A 15984-nucleotide genomic window follows, 5' to 3' on the forward strand; every position below is an offset into this window, starting at 1 on the left:
ATGTTTTTCACTGTGCTCGATGGCCGAGGCCCTGGGCAGGGCACGGCACCAGGGTGCTGCGCGGCCTTCAGCTGAAGAGAGGCCTAACGGCTCCCTCCAGCCACGCAGCGTTGCGGTACCCTCGCAAACCGCTCACCAACCTTAGCGGCAAACTGTAGCTCTTCAATTAAGTTTTGAGGAAGATGCCTTAAAATGTCTAGGCCCTTTGTAGATAGCTAATGTCTCTTCCCCTACCCAACTGCTCTGGTAGCACCAGGCCCTGGAGTTTCTCATCAAGCACCCAAAACATTTTCTGATCTACGCCCTTAGCAGTAACTGCCCTTCGCTCATTTTCCACTAAGTCTTCTCTGTACAAATATTCACACAAGCACCTCTGCAAACAACTCTGTCTTCACCAGAGTTATCTTCTGTGAAGATGATCTAGAGCAGCAGCTAAATCCTCGAGGAGCACTTTTTTTCCCTCCCTGCAAATGCCTGCCAGGCCAGGGAGGTGAATCCAGAGAGGCAACAGAGTTCAGCAGAAAAAAGTATTATGACGTTTTCCACCTGTTTCACTAGATTTTGAGATTATCTCATCGAACTGCCTTCTGTGCACAGTGCAGAGGAGAGGCTGCCTGAAAATTAGGAGCACGGAGGTCCCCAGGCGTCAGCACACAGCCCCACCGGGCGCCGGGATGTGTCCCAGGGCAGCAGGAGCCAGCACTGCCACACCAGTCCTTCCACCCTTCCCTCCTACTGGGATGAGAGCAGGAAGGAAAAAAGCCTCTCCAGCTCTTCTGCTCTTCACCCGCACGCCGTGCGGCAAACACCGAGGCAGTCACTGCAGTCTTCCTCCAACTGGAAGAAAAACCATGAAGCTGAACTAGGTAGAGGAGGAACAGAGCACACACACACACAGAAAAAAAGCAAATGCTGAGAAGAACAGAAGAATGATTTTCAAAAAGCAAGGTTTGGAGCTTTTTAGTTTATTTTGGGTAATTATTTTTAATTACATATCATGTTCAAAATGATCATCCTCATACTTGGAATTGAACAGGATATCATTTTTATATTATTCAGTCACAAACAAGACAAATGATAATAAATCAATGCCAGAAACAATTACAAAGTCACCCTGGCTGTAAATTAGCTAGGTTGGCCATTCTATATTGTCATAACATTTTACATGAATCTCTGGTTTGTATGTGCCACAACACCTTTCCTGTTTAAAACGGGCTACATCTCATCAGACTCAAGATCCCACATTTTAACTCTAGTTACTCCAAAGCATTTTTGCATCTTTTTTCAACCCCAAATTCTGCCAGCCCAACCAGGTATATACAGCAAGGCAAGTTTATACACTCAGAGAGCGGTTGTCATATTTTATGTTTATAACATGGAGGCTCAAATTGAGAAGTATAACTATCCCAGTCCCACAACTGATAGTAGACCAGCATCAGTGCTAACAGGAGATGGATGAACAAAGAGTTTGCTTCTGCCCAGTACATGCTCTTCCAGTTCGGTCCTTCTATTCTGGGCTGCTTGGTTTATACTGCATGACACATGAAAATGGCACTTGTTACCACCGAGGCTCTGTCCCACCTGATGCCTCAGACAGGGCAGACCACGGGACCTCACCTTCCCCACTACACCCCTGGCATTAACTGCACTGTTTCTCTGAGAGGGAATACAACTCCTAGACTGGCAATCGGGGGTGATCACCCACCAAAAGCAATCCATTTTGAGAGACCAGCTACTGTTCTTTGCACCTCCTCAACTTAAGGGAAGCAAAAACATTTACATGAACACAACTTCCTTTCTTTACAGATACGGTACCCTACGACAGAGCAAAGAGTTCTGTCACACCACAACCGTGTTGTGTGCCTTGCTCAAAATTAAGTGATTTTTTTAAACCAGAGAGAATTTGGGGATTTTCAATTAGGAAGATTTTTTTTGGTTGGTTGGGTTGGGATTTTTTTGTTTTTAAAAATCAAAAAAGGTGGGTTCTGTCTCTGCATTTTCTTCATGGAGATGAACACACCCAATACTGTTAGTCACTGTGTAAGCAAAGTAACTACTATCTTTGAACAATGACGAAATATTTAACACTGCCTGCTGAGGAGGTTATTACCATATAGTGACAGAAAACCTGTTCCAGCAGATTACAGGTAGAGGAAAAGGCCTCAAAGAAGTCAGGAAATTCCTAGCTCGGAAAGACGTGGAAAGACAAATAGCCTTCATGACCTAGTATGGGAATTATTTTCCCTCTTAAAACAAAGATGAACAACAAAATACAATTTACATGGAATTCATTAACTTCAAGTTTCCTAAGTTTTAGGAGCCACTTACTTCATTACAGGCTAAATGTAAACCCTTCTAAACAGCTGCTTTAGATTAAAGAAAAAATCTGAAATGTGGTTCTTCTCAGGTCCTCACTTCTCATGCCTCACTTCTCTAGAGGATGGTCTACATAAAGACCCTGGGAAGTTAGTCCCAAGACCTAATAGCAGGATCTTACGCTCCCTCCTGCCATACACACGTGAATCTGGAAGAAAGATGTAGACAGTGCATTAATCCTTTTGGCATAAAAAAGGCTTTTTGTCAAACTCTGAAGAGGTGTCATTGAAAGAGACATTCTGCTGTAGGACTGAGAAGTAACAGACACCACTGCAGCTGGTGCAGCAGTTACTGCTCCCCTGCATCTCAACAGCTCTGTAAGTCTCGACTGATCTAGTTTTCTTTGGATCAGAAAGGACCAAGACAAGCATCCATATGGCCACAACATGCTGCAAAAGGATGCCATCATTTTCCCAATACCCCTAAATAGAAGAAAAAGTTTTTCCCAGTAGAGGTATGATGCACCTGGGCATTTGAAGCTTCTCACTAGAGCTGGAGTATGTTTGTTAAAACTGCACCTATACTCAATTTTTTTTTTTTTTTTTTTTTTTAACACGTTGTTCTTCACCAGAGGAAGAGGAACAGGGAAAGAGGGATGTGGCGAGGCAGCAGTGCAGAACACCAGGTGAGGAGCCTGGCATCTACAGGCTCTGTAAAGCACCTCACTAAAACTACAGACAGCAAAGGGGGCTTTTAATCTCCTTTCCTTTAATACTGTTTTTCCTAGAGTCAAGAAGGAACTTCCTGTTAACATCCAGAGGGCAAATAATGAACTTGAATTAGGTTTCAGTAGCCTTCAAAAAAAAAAAAACACCACGCACATGCAAAGTGGTATGACATTTGTGACAATGGGCACAACCCCATTTGAACTCTTCCTTCCTCTTTCCTCTGTTCAATTTTGGTTGTGCAGTTCAGTATAAAACTCACTTCCACATTAATACAACGGGCAACATTTGACTTTTCCTATTAACATAGAAGCATAATCTTCCAGAAGTTATGGCATGTTTCACGGCTTTAATAAATTCCCAAATGGTCAGTGAAAGTAGAACAGTGGTTTGGGGGTGGGTTTGGGGTTTTTTTTTTTGTTGGTCTTGTTTGTATTTTTTTTTAGAGTTTCCTTTTGTCCTGAATTATCTCAATATTTAAACAAACAATAATGTTTGTTTGAATACAAGTTGAGGGGGAAAAAAAACAAACAGAAGAGGAAAGAAACAAAAATTAAAGCAGAGGAACATCCTGAAGCACAGCCTCTCCTGAGGCACCCAGGCAACAGTCAGAGGCAGGAGCAGAGACTCCCGAGGACGCAACAGGGCTTGTGGTCCACAGTCCACCAGGAACGCGCAGCAGCCTGGAGCGTTTGCTCCCATCATCAGTCTACCAGGGAGAAACAGCATCCTCGCCTGCAAGTACCTGGGCACTGCACAAGTCTGACACTGCCAGACAGACTATTCCTCTGCTCAGATCATAAAGTGTGTAAACTTATTTTTTGAGCAGAAAGACCAGAGTGAATACTTCACATCTGTACTGTGACCTTTAATAACTCTCAGATTAAACTTAATAAACTCTATTCCAAATGAACAGTGTGTTAAATTAGCTAAAAATTGATTTAATTTTTTTTTTTTAAAAAGCACAGTAAATCAAACCAGCAGGCTCTAAATTGGGCCCTACAGCCAGGTCCAAGCGAAAAATTCCTGAGCACAGAGGAAAAGCATTCAGAGCAGAAAGATTACACACCACCATCCCAGAGAGATCAAAATTACATTCAGAAGGAAACTACCAGACTTTCAACTTCCACAAAGTCTTTTCTCAAGAAAGAGGCACAATGTTAACACAATGTGTTCCTGTGAATTTCCACAAGAAGTCTCATCCAAGAACAAGATGTACATGTAGAAACCAGAAAAAGAGGGCAATGAACTCTCTCTGGGTATGATTTATGCTGACCATAGCTGCTGTTCATTATTAAATTAGAACAGAAGTAAAAGCCTAGAAAGAAGGAATAAAAAGGTCTCGGTCTGTTGGCATTTAAGTACTACTTTATTTACTCTTTTCTTTTAATACAAACATATTTTATAATATAACTATTAAAATAACATAGAAACCAAAAGGCTTCACCCTATTCCCAGCATGCTCCCGTAAAATGTTCAAATAAATCTCCTCCATTTGTTATTCATGCACAGACTACTACTCTCTGCTCATCCAGGATAGCATAGTAAATTAATAACAATAAAAAAGCTAGCAAAACATTTCAGAACTTATCCATCACACCACTTTTCTCTGATCAAACATTTTAGGAGCATATTCCACCTTTGGTCCTCTGCCATGATCTGAGTTAGGAGAGGAGCAAAAACCACATTTGATGCTAGGCAATAAAAGCTGAGTACAAAGGAACTAAAGTTATTTGTGAAATGAATTACACAGACCCATCAAAGCATGTTATTTCATGGGTTAAATGCATAAGCCAGTGACTGTCCATATATGTTTGCCTAATTCCTGTACAAAATCTCTCAGTTTTTGGATGGTGGCTCCTCTGCTTCCTACAAGGTGAGGGGAAAAGGTGTGGAAGTCCAGAAAGGACCTTCATCACCAATAATTAATGGCTGAAAAGTACTGCTGCACATTCCCTATATTGATCAGCAAAATAACCTTAAGAATACATATCTAGTCTCTGTCATGTAGCCACATCCTTTCCTACCAGCATGTATCCAATGTTTTTGAGATAGAAGTTGGTTTTTTACCAATACACACAGTCACCCTATCTCCTACCAGCTGAAGACTCAGCAGCTCTTCACCACTTCTTCCACACCCAGCAGGAGACCCCCACACCTGAAAAAGAGCTAGGCTGCTAGAGAATGCTTCTCTGGCAGAGGAGCTGCCTCCTTACAAGAGAAACTACCAGCGAGGCCAAACAATGCTCTCCAGAATCTCAACACGTATCATGCATCTGTCCAATGCACTCAACAGATTAATGAATATCTAAAAATGTGAATTATTAAAGAGTGAACACATTTCTGAGCATAAGAAACCTTCACAAGAAGGTCACTGCTGCGGTTGTAGATGGGTCCCCATTGATAACCAGCCTCCCCTGCATCACTGGGGCTCACATCCAGAGCTGGTCAGACAGTCAGAGGGAAGACGCAGCCCATAATACACCCAGACTCAAGCCTGCCCTCAGAAGGAACTGCGACTGCCCACATCCTCCCCGTTACAGCTGACCATCTTCTGGCAGCCTCCCCACCAACAACCAGCACCCAGCCTGGCCCCAGCCTCCCCAGGCACCACCCACAGCTACATCAGAGTCTCCTGGCTGCTCGGACACGCACCCGGAGTCACAGCCAGCAACTGTACCAGCCCCAACCTGCTGGTTCCACAGATAAGTGACTACAAAAGATAATTGCAAGTGTTCTTATTTTTGTTCGGTTCTTTTTTTTTTTGGCTCCATTCAGGGCTGAGCCCAACTCGGTTCCAATAATCAAAGTAAGCTTTTCTTTTTACTCTCTCCAAAGGCAGTATCAGGTGGTTTGGGTGTCCTTTCAAGGAAAAGGCCCAAAGATGTCATATCCTAATAAATAAATAAATGGCAATTTCTAATTCCTCCTTCTTGATGGTAGATGTTTCACTGACTTTGCGGCTGCGTATATTTACAAGTCAGTAGTTTCTTGCCTCATTCCCAAAACTACAGCTTGCAACAGAGCCTTATCATCGTCTTCTGTCAAACCCACATGTGCCAGAGGGCTCTTCTATTTCCTTAGCCTGTTATTTTTGTCGCTACCTTTAAAACTCCCAGCTTTCGTCTGAGGATATACTGTCACTTGCTGAAATTACAGCTCAGCTTGCTTCCCAATTTCATTCCAGAAACACACTGGGGGAGGGGAGGAAGACATAAAACAGGCTTCTGACAAAGTACGGAGCACTAAAAGTTATTCTTTCATCAACACAATAAAAAGTCAGACAATGCAACTCCTCCCTCCCACCTCACAATGTTTAAACCCTGTTATTCATTCTTCAGACTGTTATTAAGGCATCCAAATAAACGCAGTTCTCCCCAACTTCGTGCTAGGGGCATCTCAGCTCCCAGGATGGGTGGGAACAGCTGCGCTCTTCTAATTGTGCATTTTCCTTCGAAGGAGGGATACCATACAACACATGAAAAGCAGATCGTGCGGGCTTTGAGCACACCAGTCCACGCCGCTACCTGGCAGCAGAGCAGCTATACTGTTCTGAAACAACATGAGCTCAGCTGGAGCCCACATGCTCTTCCACACCCACACGGATTTATGCATTCCAGTCCATCTCCCCACTTACTCGCATTCGAAAGACGTTAGTAACAACACTGCCCTACTCTTCCCTGCTCACAAGAGTCAACCCCAACACGCGCACCATGGACATGTGATTCTGCTAGGAGGAAGAGCCAAGGTGAGGAGGAAAATTAGGAGCAGTTACTGAGAGGCGTTAAGACAGCACAGCTAATTCTTTGCTAAGCTGCCCAATGCTGTGAACTTTGAGAATTTCTTTGCATGTGAAAACATTTTCACAATACTGTATGAGAGCCGTCTTTCTTCCCCCAGACCTGAGGGGAAAAGGGGGAACAGAGCCTCAAAGAGCGCTGGGGGAGGTGGAGCCAGGAACTTCACATTGCTCCTGGTCTGCCCCTCACCTAGGCACCCCTTCTTCACGGGATCCCCATCAGTGGGGGGTCCCACACCACCAGCAGCTGCCTCTCCCCACCCCAACTTTTAGACCTCTTTAGAAACACTTAACACACTACACACAGTGCCTCACATAGCAGCTCTTGCCCAGGGTTACGTCTTCATTTCCTGGCAGAGCATGTGCAAATCAATGGGCTGCTTTTATGGTTTGGGGTTTGTTTTTTTTTTTTCCTCCCCGAGGAGCCTCAATTTCTATTCCAAGGCAAAGTCGTGCTTCAAACACACAGAGCAGCATATGTTATTTCTTCACCTACCAATCAAGGGACTAGAAGAAACCAGCCTGGTACTTATATATCTGCCATTTCATAAATGCTAGGCAATACCCTAGAACTGTCTTCACTGCAGCATCCAATCTGTCCCCAGCAGACAGCCCAAGAAAAGGAGGCGATACAAATGACAGAAAGAAGCCAGGCTACAGCAACCTAAAGGTTTAGTTTTGAGAAACAGTCATTGCAGTGGCTAGAAATAAGGAGGAGTAAATTTGTCGCTTGTCTTTAACACCTTGTCTGCACACACTCTGCACAAACATCCCCGAAGAGTTCACACAGTGCAAAACCGGCTACACCAACTCCGTGCCCTCTTGACGGAATCCTAAGGGTCCGCCTGCAACTATAACGACTCCTGGCCATTTCACGCTGACGGAGCCAAAACGACAAACGAGGAGAAGCAGCGCGTTTGGCCCACAGCAATCTGGCGGCGAGAGGCCCGACCGAAGGAACTGGTTCCAAAGGCAACATGTGGCACTGCGGGGCAGGGAGATCCCGGAGCAAGGGGGCTGCCAGCCAAGTAAGCATTGCTTCATGGGGACAGACAGACAACAGCAGTTCTCAGAACGAGCCTTGCCCAAGAACTCCAAAAATAAGTTACAATTTCTCAAAGCAGTCTTTCAGTCAAATATATTTAATGTAATTAAAAATGAAAGGTAGATGAGGAGAATTAAGTTCCCCTCAATTTAGACAGGAACTCATATCTTAAAATGCACCAGAGGCATAGAGTAATCTTCCAGAAATGTTTTTCCTGTCACGTCTTACTGTTTAATTATATATTACCATTCCAAGCTACCATGACAGATTTTAAGTGAGTTTGTCTTTTTTCCATAATTAATCATAGCAAAACCTCATCTGTTCTTCAAGCCTGGTGATGACAGCGCTGTTTTCACCACTGTAAGGCAATCATCCCACAGCATTCCTTCCTGAAAGCTATTGCAAAGAGAAAAGCTCACCTATCTGCACAAGATGCCTTTCAAAGATATAAATCAGCTCCATATACGTTACTTCATACTATAGGGAAGTGAAAAAGGGAAAACTGCTTTTCCATAGCAAGCAATCATACAGACACACAGGCATAGCACAGGTTACTAATGCTAAGTAAATGCTAATTATAAATATAGAAACCCAACATAACCATCCAGGAACAAGTATCCTGCCCCTTAAACATCAGATACTCAGAGCCATCAGCATCCACCACCGGTGCAGGAAGAAGGGAGGCAAAAAGACACTTGGTTCTTCTGCGAACATAAGGCAGCCTCCCTTATAATTACCATAGCCAACAGTTATTTTAAAGGCAGCTTTGGTCACCATCATATTCTATTCTAAGTGCAGAAGATGTGTCTTCAAAAATAACTTGTTGCTACATGTACATCAGTGCTAGCAAGCTATATAATCAAAGAAAAGCCACATCCAAAGCAAAAAATAATAAATGCTAATTCGATAACAGAAAGAAGTCTTAGTTTCTTTTTTTAGTATCATAAGTCCCAAAATTGAGATTACTGGGTGGGGGGGGGGACGACGATGACTACAACTCTTTTGCTTTAGAAAATCAAGCATTTATCACTTACAGCTACAGCTGTAGCATACTCATAGGAAGTTTTCTTCCTGATCACTAAAGGAAAAAGTATTTCCAACATAAACAGTAACTACAGGGATCTCCATTCAAAGTGTTTTATCCTTCATCCTCTCAGTTTGAACTCCCCAAAGGATGAATTAGATACTTGCAAAATTACTTTTTCCCCATCTGTGAAATCCTGTGACACACGCACTTTTTTTGCACAAGCAACAAATAGAAATCCAATCCGCTGTTAATTGATTCCGATTGCTCTATAGAAAAGTTATGATCTTCTGCAGTTCTCCTATATCCTTCACATGATATGCTGGTAGCTTCCCAATTACAAGTCATTAAGAAAAAAATTACATAGATTGTTCTGCTCATAAAAACAGGCATAGATGGGCACCACACAGCCCTGAGCAGCCGTAAAACTTCATGTGTCTTATCACAGTCTCATAAGAGTAACTTTAGATCACAGCTCAAGTTTTCAATAACCAATCACTGTATTAACAGTGCCACCTTTATGGCTTTCTAGCTGCTTCCCAGTTTTCCAAAGCAAGATAACTAAAGCAGCAATAACTACAAAAACGACAATGTATTCAGTTTGACAGGCTGCTAAAGTTTACATTTGCATCCAAATATTTAGAAAAATTTTTACTAGTACCACTCTTTGTTAAGGCCTGACCGCCAAAAGATTCTGGCATTCAAAATTATAATTTTCTTCCAAATTATAACAAAATATAAGATTTAGCCATGTATCTTAACCATAACTTTTAGAAGAGGAATGTTTTTAAATAACCACGACATCATGACAGTTTGGTGATCTGTTGAAAAAAGATGAAGAAAAACATGTTGAAAAAGACAGACAATTGCCCAAGAGAGCACAGAGAGAGAAAGTCACCTTTACACAGGACATTATACATCTCTCTCTTCTTTTATTTACAAGAATAGTCAACTGTTTTCACTGTTCTTATTTAAAAATGCATAGGAATAATACACACTCAAAAATATTATGACATATTAAATCACTTAAAGATTTTCACTCGCTAGAAGTGGGGTTTGTATTTTATTTATTAAGAGTGAAAACATGAATGCATATTTGCATGCTCTCTCTAATCAAAGCATTAGAGATTTCCCATATCACAAGTGATGAACTTACAGAGTAGCAGGAAACAATAACAGCCCATTTTCTATGACGAAAGAAAGGAAAGTGGAGATCCTAAACCTTGTCTGGTTCTGCTCTCTGTAGCCTCAAAACCCAAACAGACCCCTAGCTGCCCCAAATATTAGCAAGTTATAAGGTAACACTTCTACTGTACTCCAGTCACTTATACTGTGAAGAACATCCCATGCTGGAGAAATCTTCCCAGAAAAAAAAAACTCAGTTTTCCTTTCCAAATATCAAAATTAGCATTCTCTTTTCCAGATATCTAGGAAAAATGGAAGCATAGCTTATAATATTTTTTCCCCAGTCCTGACAACTAGCCTTTAATTTGCTGCCATCTGTACTTCAGGAAACTTCAGCCCTTTCATTAGGAAATCCCTCCCACAGGTTTACTTGTAGGGAATGGTTCAGAGCTGAGCTCTGTAGTACAGTAATTAACTTGAAGAAATCGCACATTTGCATCCAAACCAGCGTATTATTTAGAGAAGATGAATTATTTAAGATCAATCTTCACTTGCTATTTTTAATTTAATGCACAAGTCTTTTAGCCTTGTGAGTATTAGAATATACATCATTTTCTCATTAACAGAGAAGAAGAAAGTTAAAGCAGTTGTAACAGGAGATTTACAATCATCTGCCCTAACCAAAACAACAGAACTTACTGTACAATTTGTTCATCCAAGGAAAACCTCAAATACAGCCATGTTTCCTCAGACATCCTAAAAAACTGCATTACTTGCGTACATATATGCATACAAACTGTTCACAAGCCATCCCCAAACTCAAAGCCCTTAGAGGTGCTGACTACACACTTATAATCAAATAAAGTTATGTCCAGAGGTTTCAAAATAACAGCAGAAAATGTAAACCAGCACTACAGAATTTGAGATAGAAAGCCACAAGCATTTCTGTTTCATAAACTGCACTTCCAGAAGTTAAGAGGAAGACTGCCTCCACCAAAGGTGTCGTTTCTCAGGAAGAGGAGGTCTAAGAAACAAACTACTCAAACACCAATGGGATCCAGATTCGAACCCGCATCCTACGTAATCTGACATATCAAATCACCACCGACCGAAGAGCTACAGTTTGTAACATATGGAACATTTAAAAAAACACAGTTAGGTTTCAAATATAGAAGGAAAATCTTCTGACAACAGGAGCATTTTGCATTTAAGAGAGAAAAGAGAGCCTTTGAGGCTAAAGAAGCGAGCATCCAGTCTCTGGATGTAGCACAAATTTCTGTCAAGGTTTAAACAACTCGCTTCTGCCCTTCCAAGGCCTCTGCTCTCCCCCTGCTAAAAGGGGGGTGCCTCCTTACCCCCCCAGCATCCATCAGAGCCTCAGAAGACTCAAACATACAACAACCAAAAAAACCCCACGTTTTTCCAATAAGCTTCAGGTCTGTTACATGAATGTTTTGCTAGAGGAAATGCCTGAGCAAGTAGCCTTAGACAACTGTTTTACATTAAGGAGGAAGCACATTAGTTTACTGCACGAGTACTACTGCGATGCAGTTTTAGGAGGTGCATTATTGCGGCCGCAGTTGCCATTTCCAATGTCTGAGAATAAACACAAAAGCTGCCAACACTAGGTTGCATAAGAGCACTTTAAGCACATGGTTATTTACAAAAGCAGAGGTAATTACAATGCAGGAGGTGGATCCCAAACAAACAGACTTGACTAACACTGTCAAAAAAAAAAAAAAAAACCCGAGATCTACAATGACTATTACTTAATTGTAGGACAGCTGCACGAACAGCCTCAGTCGCTCGCTGTACCACCAATATACGGCCAAAAGAACAGTTGGAAAAACGTGCTGTTTAGAAACGCAAGCTGATGTCAGAAGCTACGCGTAGAGGAGAACACAGGAAAACGCCGTCTCCCTCGACAGCTTACCTGATCTGGACTTAATGATGTCGCTGAACTCGCTGTGTCCTCCGCCAGGTCCTTCCTCCTGGTCGCAGACGCGGGCCATGCTCGCGGGCTGGGGTACGCCACGGGCGCAGCCTAAATCCGTCGGGGGAGGGTTCCCATGGAGGGCCCCGGCTCAGCACCAGCACCTACAGCACGGGACCAGGAGCGGAGAGGCACCGTAACTCCACGGGCTACACCCGGTGTGACTCCGCGTGGGAAGCGCAGGCTGGGACCGACACTCGCTGGCCATGCCCACGTGTGGCGAGGCGGCCGACCAGCCACTCGCTGTGCCCCCGCCGAGGGACGCCTTGGGGGATTTAAAAAGTGAGAGGGCACAGAGGGGTGCTGCTGGCCGGTTTAATCCCTAGCCACGAAAGCGAAGCTTCAGCCACCCTTGGGCGACAGGGCGCCCCACGCCCACCCGCGCACCCCGGAGGGGCAGGACACAGCCCTCGCGGCGATACCGTCACCACCGGCACCCGGCTGACACCAAACGGGACATCCCCGCTTGCGGGAGGTGGCGAAGCAAGGGAGCCCGGTCCTGCCGGGCTGGGGCATGTGCCAGCAGGGAGGGGGCCAAGGGCAGGCGTGCCCCTGCGGCCGGCCCGGGGCCGTGAGAGCCACGTGTGGGAGAAGCCACGAAGCCCCTCTCTCGGGCGGGGGGAGCCGAGACCCGCGGGACGGGCCCCGCACACGGCCCCGGGCAGCTCCCCGCTCGGCCGCCCCGGCAGAGCCGCCGCCCCCGCTCCCTCGGCGGAGATTTTGACCCGGCGGGCGGCCGGGCGTGCCGGCACCTCCTCCCCGCGGGGTGCGCGGCCGCCGCGGAGCCGCCGCCCCTCGCCCCGGCTCCCCGCGGCCGGCCCGTCCCGCCCGCTCCCCCGCCGCCCCGCATCGGCACCCCCGCCCCGCCCCGCCCGCAGGTGCGCCCAGCCGCGGGCACTCCGCCCCCGCCCCCCCACCTCCACCGGCCGGGAGCTGCGGAACCAACTTTCCCCCCCGCGCCCCTCCCGCAGCCGCGGTGCCCGCCGTCTCCCCGCGGGGCAGCCCCGCTCCCAGAGGCGCTGGGGCACCCGCCGACAGCAACCGCCGCTGCCGCCACTCACCGCTCAGACACAGCAGCGGGAGGCGGTCCCGCTTCCCCACGGCACGGCACGGCACGGCTCTTCCCCGCGCCCCGTCCCCCGGCGGCGGCGGCTCCCGCTGCGCTGGCTGACCCACAACTTTCTATGCGAGCCGCTGCCGTCTCTGTCCCCGTCCCTCCTCCTCCTCCTCCTCCTCCTCCTCCTCCGCCCCTCCCGGCCCGGCCCCGCGGCGGCTCCGCCCTCGGCCCCGGCGCCCCTTTGTTCGCCGGGCAGCGCCGCGGCTGCGGGAGAGCGCCCCGGCCGCGCGGCCCCTTCTCCGAGGGGGCGGGAGGGGCGGGGCTGCGCCCGCCGCGGGCCCCGGGCGGGGCGGGGCAGAGAGGGGCGGAGCGAGGCCCGCCCCGCCCCCGCCCCGCGCCCGCGGGCGGCTGCCGGCCCGGCCCCGCGCTCCTGAGGGCCCCGCCCGAGAGAGCGGCGGGACCGGCGGTGGGGCCGTCGGGGCTGCGCCGGCCCGGTCAGCGCCGCTCCGCTCCTCCCTCGGGGCCTTCCCGGCCGCACCTGTGCGCTCCCGCCTCGCCTCTCTTTGCCGTTCCCCCCACAGACAAGCGCGGTCGCGCCGCGCTCGGGAGGCGAAGCGCAGGGCGGGCAGGGCAGGGCAGGGCGGGCACCGCGGCGCTCCGCTGCTCGCTCGCCCCGTCGCTCCCCATTAACACCGAAGTCCCACGGCGAGGGAGTGTGACAAAATCTGAGGGACATTTAGGGCGTTTACAGGCGTAACAGCAGGAAACAGCTCTCCCGCAACTCGTCTGGCTCGGCCGGGTGTCCGACCCTCGTCTCACGGGGTCGCTTGGCGGCTAAAAGTCCCGGTGGTTTTCACCGGGCAGGAAAGGAACGGTGTGGATCAGTGACGGCGTGCTGCGCTGGACGCTGGGTGTCTGTAGTCATTTCTTATGTATGAACAGGCATATACGTTAGTAAAATATTTAGCTCACGCTAATTAATTTATTGCCGCATTTGCAATCTGGGAATGAACATACTCATATTTGCTCAGGCAAGTAATCGTTACTCACCTCTACTGTAAGGCTGCTGAACACGTGGCCCTTATTTATCTTGGTAAGCACTAGTCTGAAGTTGCAGTGATATCGGAGAGACACTGAGTAATTCCTCAGCGTTACCTGCCAGGCCTCAGCCGTCCGACCCAAAAGATTTTCAAGGCTAGGTGCATTCCCGACACCGAGTTCCTCACTGCCTTAATAATAAAAGCAGATGCTGGCCAGCAGTCTGCAGAAAAGACGGTGCAGAATTTATTAGCTAGAAGGAAGGGGGGAGCCCAGGCTGGGCAACACCTTCATTTTGTGTCTCCAGGTGAACAGAAATTGGTAGCAATGAAATGAGGACGATTTGTCTTTGAAAGTCTTTTTTCTTACCAGTACACAGCTCATGAGTTTACTAGGCACTACAGAGAACAATAATAAACAACGATTATGTGTATTTTAGCCTAAGCTAACTTTGATATTTACCCATACTTTACTATTTTCCCTCAAGGAAAAAAGAGATACCTCAGAGAAACAAAACAAGCTACCTGTAAATTATTATTATCATAATTCTAACTGCATTTAACATTTTTTCCTCAACCTTTGATCTGTGCAGTACGTGGGTAACAGGGACCAGGACTTACTGTTCTGCATCCCAGGAGGCAGGGCCTCGCAGATAGTGCAATATATTTTTGCACTTCAAAGACTCCCTGAAGATGAAGGTCCCGAGTTCTGATCATTCAATAGATTTCCTGGGTGATTCGGTACAAATTAGTTAATTCATCCTTGATCTACTTAATCCAAACTGCTGCATGAAGTCATTAATGGTTCTTACTTGTAAAGAGATAATAATAAAGTGTCCAAAGCGTTGTGACGACTGAAGTTGTGAATCCGTTGAGAATTGCAGATCATGGATGACAAACACTGTAAACCCACCGATATCGATACCTGTCCCTGTCTAACTGTGAGGCAGTGCTGAGCGGCAGGCTGGTTTTGTTGGAAAGGTATGGGCTGTGTTTATGCCTGTTTGTTTACGTTATACTGGTAAACCTGTACGACGAACATAACGTTTGTGGTTAGAGGAGCACCACTTGTTCCTTGCCTTCTGCCTTGCTGCTCTTGGCTGAACATTCGGCTTCTCTGCCCTATCCTGTGCATTCCCTCCACACGCTGGATTTTCAATGCCCAGTGATGAAAAACCACCCCAATACTGGAAGTCCAGAATCCAGATGTAACGCAGCTGCTTTTCATACAGGTCTTTCATGAACAGGACGAGAGACGTGCCAACCCATGTAACCCAGTGCCTGCTCAAGAGTCAGCACAGATGAAAATTGTCATTTCTTACTGCTGGGTATCTAGCAGCGGTGCGGGACCTGGGGATCCCAAAGCGCCGCGTTGCCTGGCCGAATGCAAGGAAATGCTAAGTGGAAGAAAGGCCTTTCTTTTGTAGGCTGCACTGAGGGGATTAGTCATTTCACAGAGGTTACCCAAGACGGCTATCAGGCAGCAATAACTTTGATCGCTAAAAGCTGCAGTCAAGCTGATAAGCGGGAGCAGAGAGCTGGTATATCCCATTTCAAATCTCGTGTGTAAGCCCAAGGTCCTGATTTTTATAATCTTGCTCTGAAAGCACCTATGAATTATTTCTCAAAAAGAAACACATTTCAGTTTAACCTGATAGCATTTCCTTTTTTCCTCTTTTTCTTTTTTTTTCCCTGTTTTAGACAGAAGTAGCATCATTATCTTCTTTGAACTGCAGAGCGCCAGCAGAAGGGTAAAAGAATAACGAGACCGCACACTACCTCAGGGAAGCAGGAGAATTTTTTTTCCTGGTGTGTTTCAAACATGCCTCTCTCCAGAGCCGTCCTCACTCAGCTGCTGATCAA

At 46.5% G+C, this 15984-nt stretch overlaps 1 protein-coding gene across 1 annotated transcript in view; it reads right to left on the minus strand.

Annotated features, from left to right (window-relative positions):
- The window catches only part of UTRN (utrophin), a 394273-nt gene extending 381036 nt beyond the window's left edge, over positions 1-13237 (minus strand). The window contains exons 1-2 of the mRNA XM_075499063.1: positions 13089-13237; positions 11968-12131 (exon numbers count right to left, since the gene is read on the minus strand). Coding sequence (XP_075355178.1) covers positions 11968-12046 — 79 coding nt within the window. The 5' untranslated portion in view covers positions 12047-12131; positions 13089-13237. The remainder of the gene's footprint in view (positions 1-11967; positions 12132-13088) is intronic.
- Between the last annotated feature and the right edge of the window lie 2747 nt (positions 13238-15984).

The sequence above is a fragment of the Mycteria americana genome, chromosome 3 (assembly GCF_035582795.1).
Source record: "Mycteria americana isolate JAX WOST 10 ecotype Jacksonville Zoo and Gardens chromosome 3, USCA_MyAme_1.0, whole genome shotgun sequence".
Taxonomy (NCBI): domain Eukaryota; kingdom Metazoa; phylum Chordata; class Aves; order Ciconiiformes; family Ciconiidae; genus Mycteria; species Mycteria americana.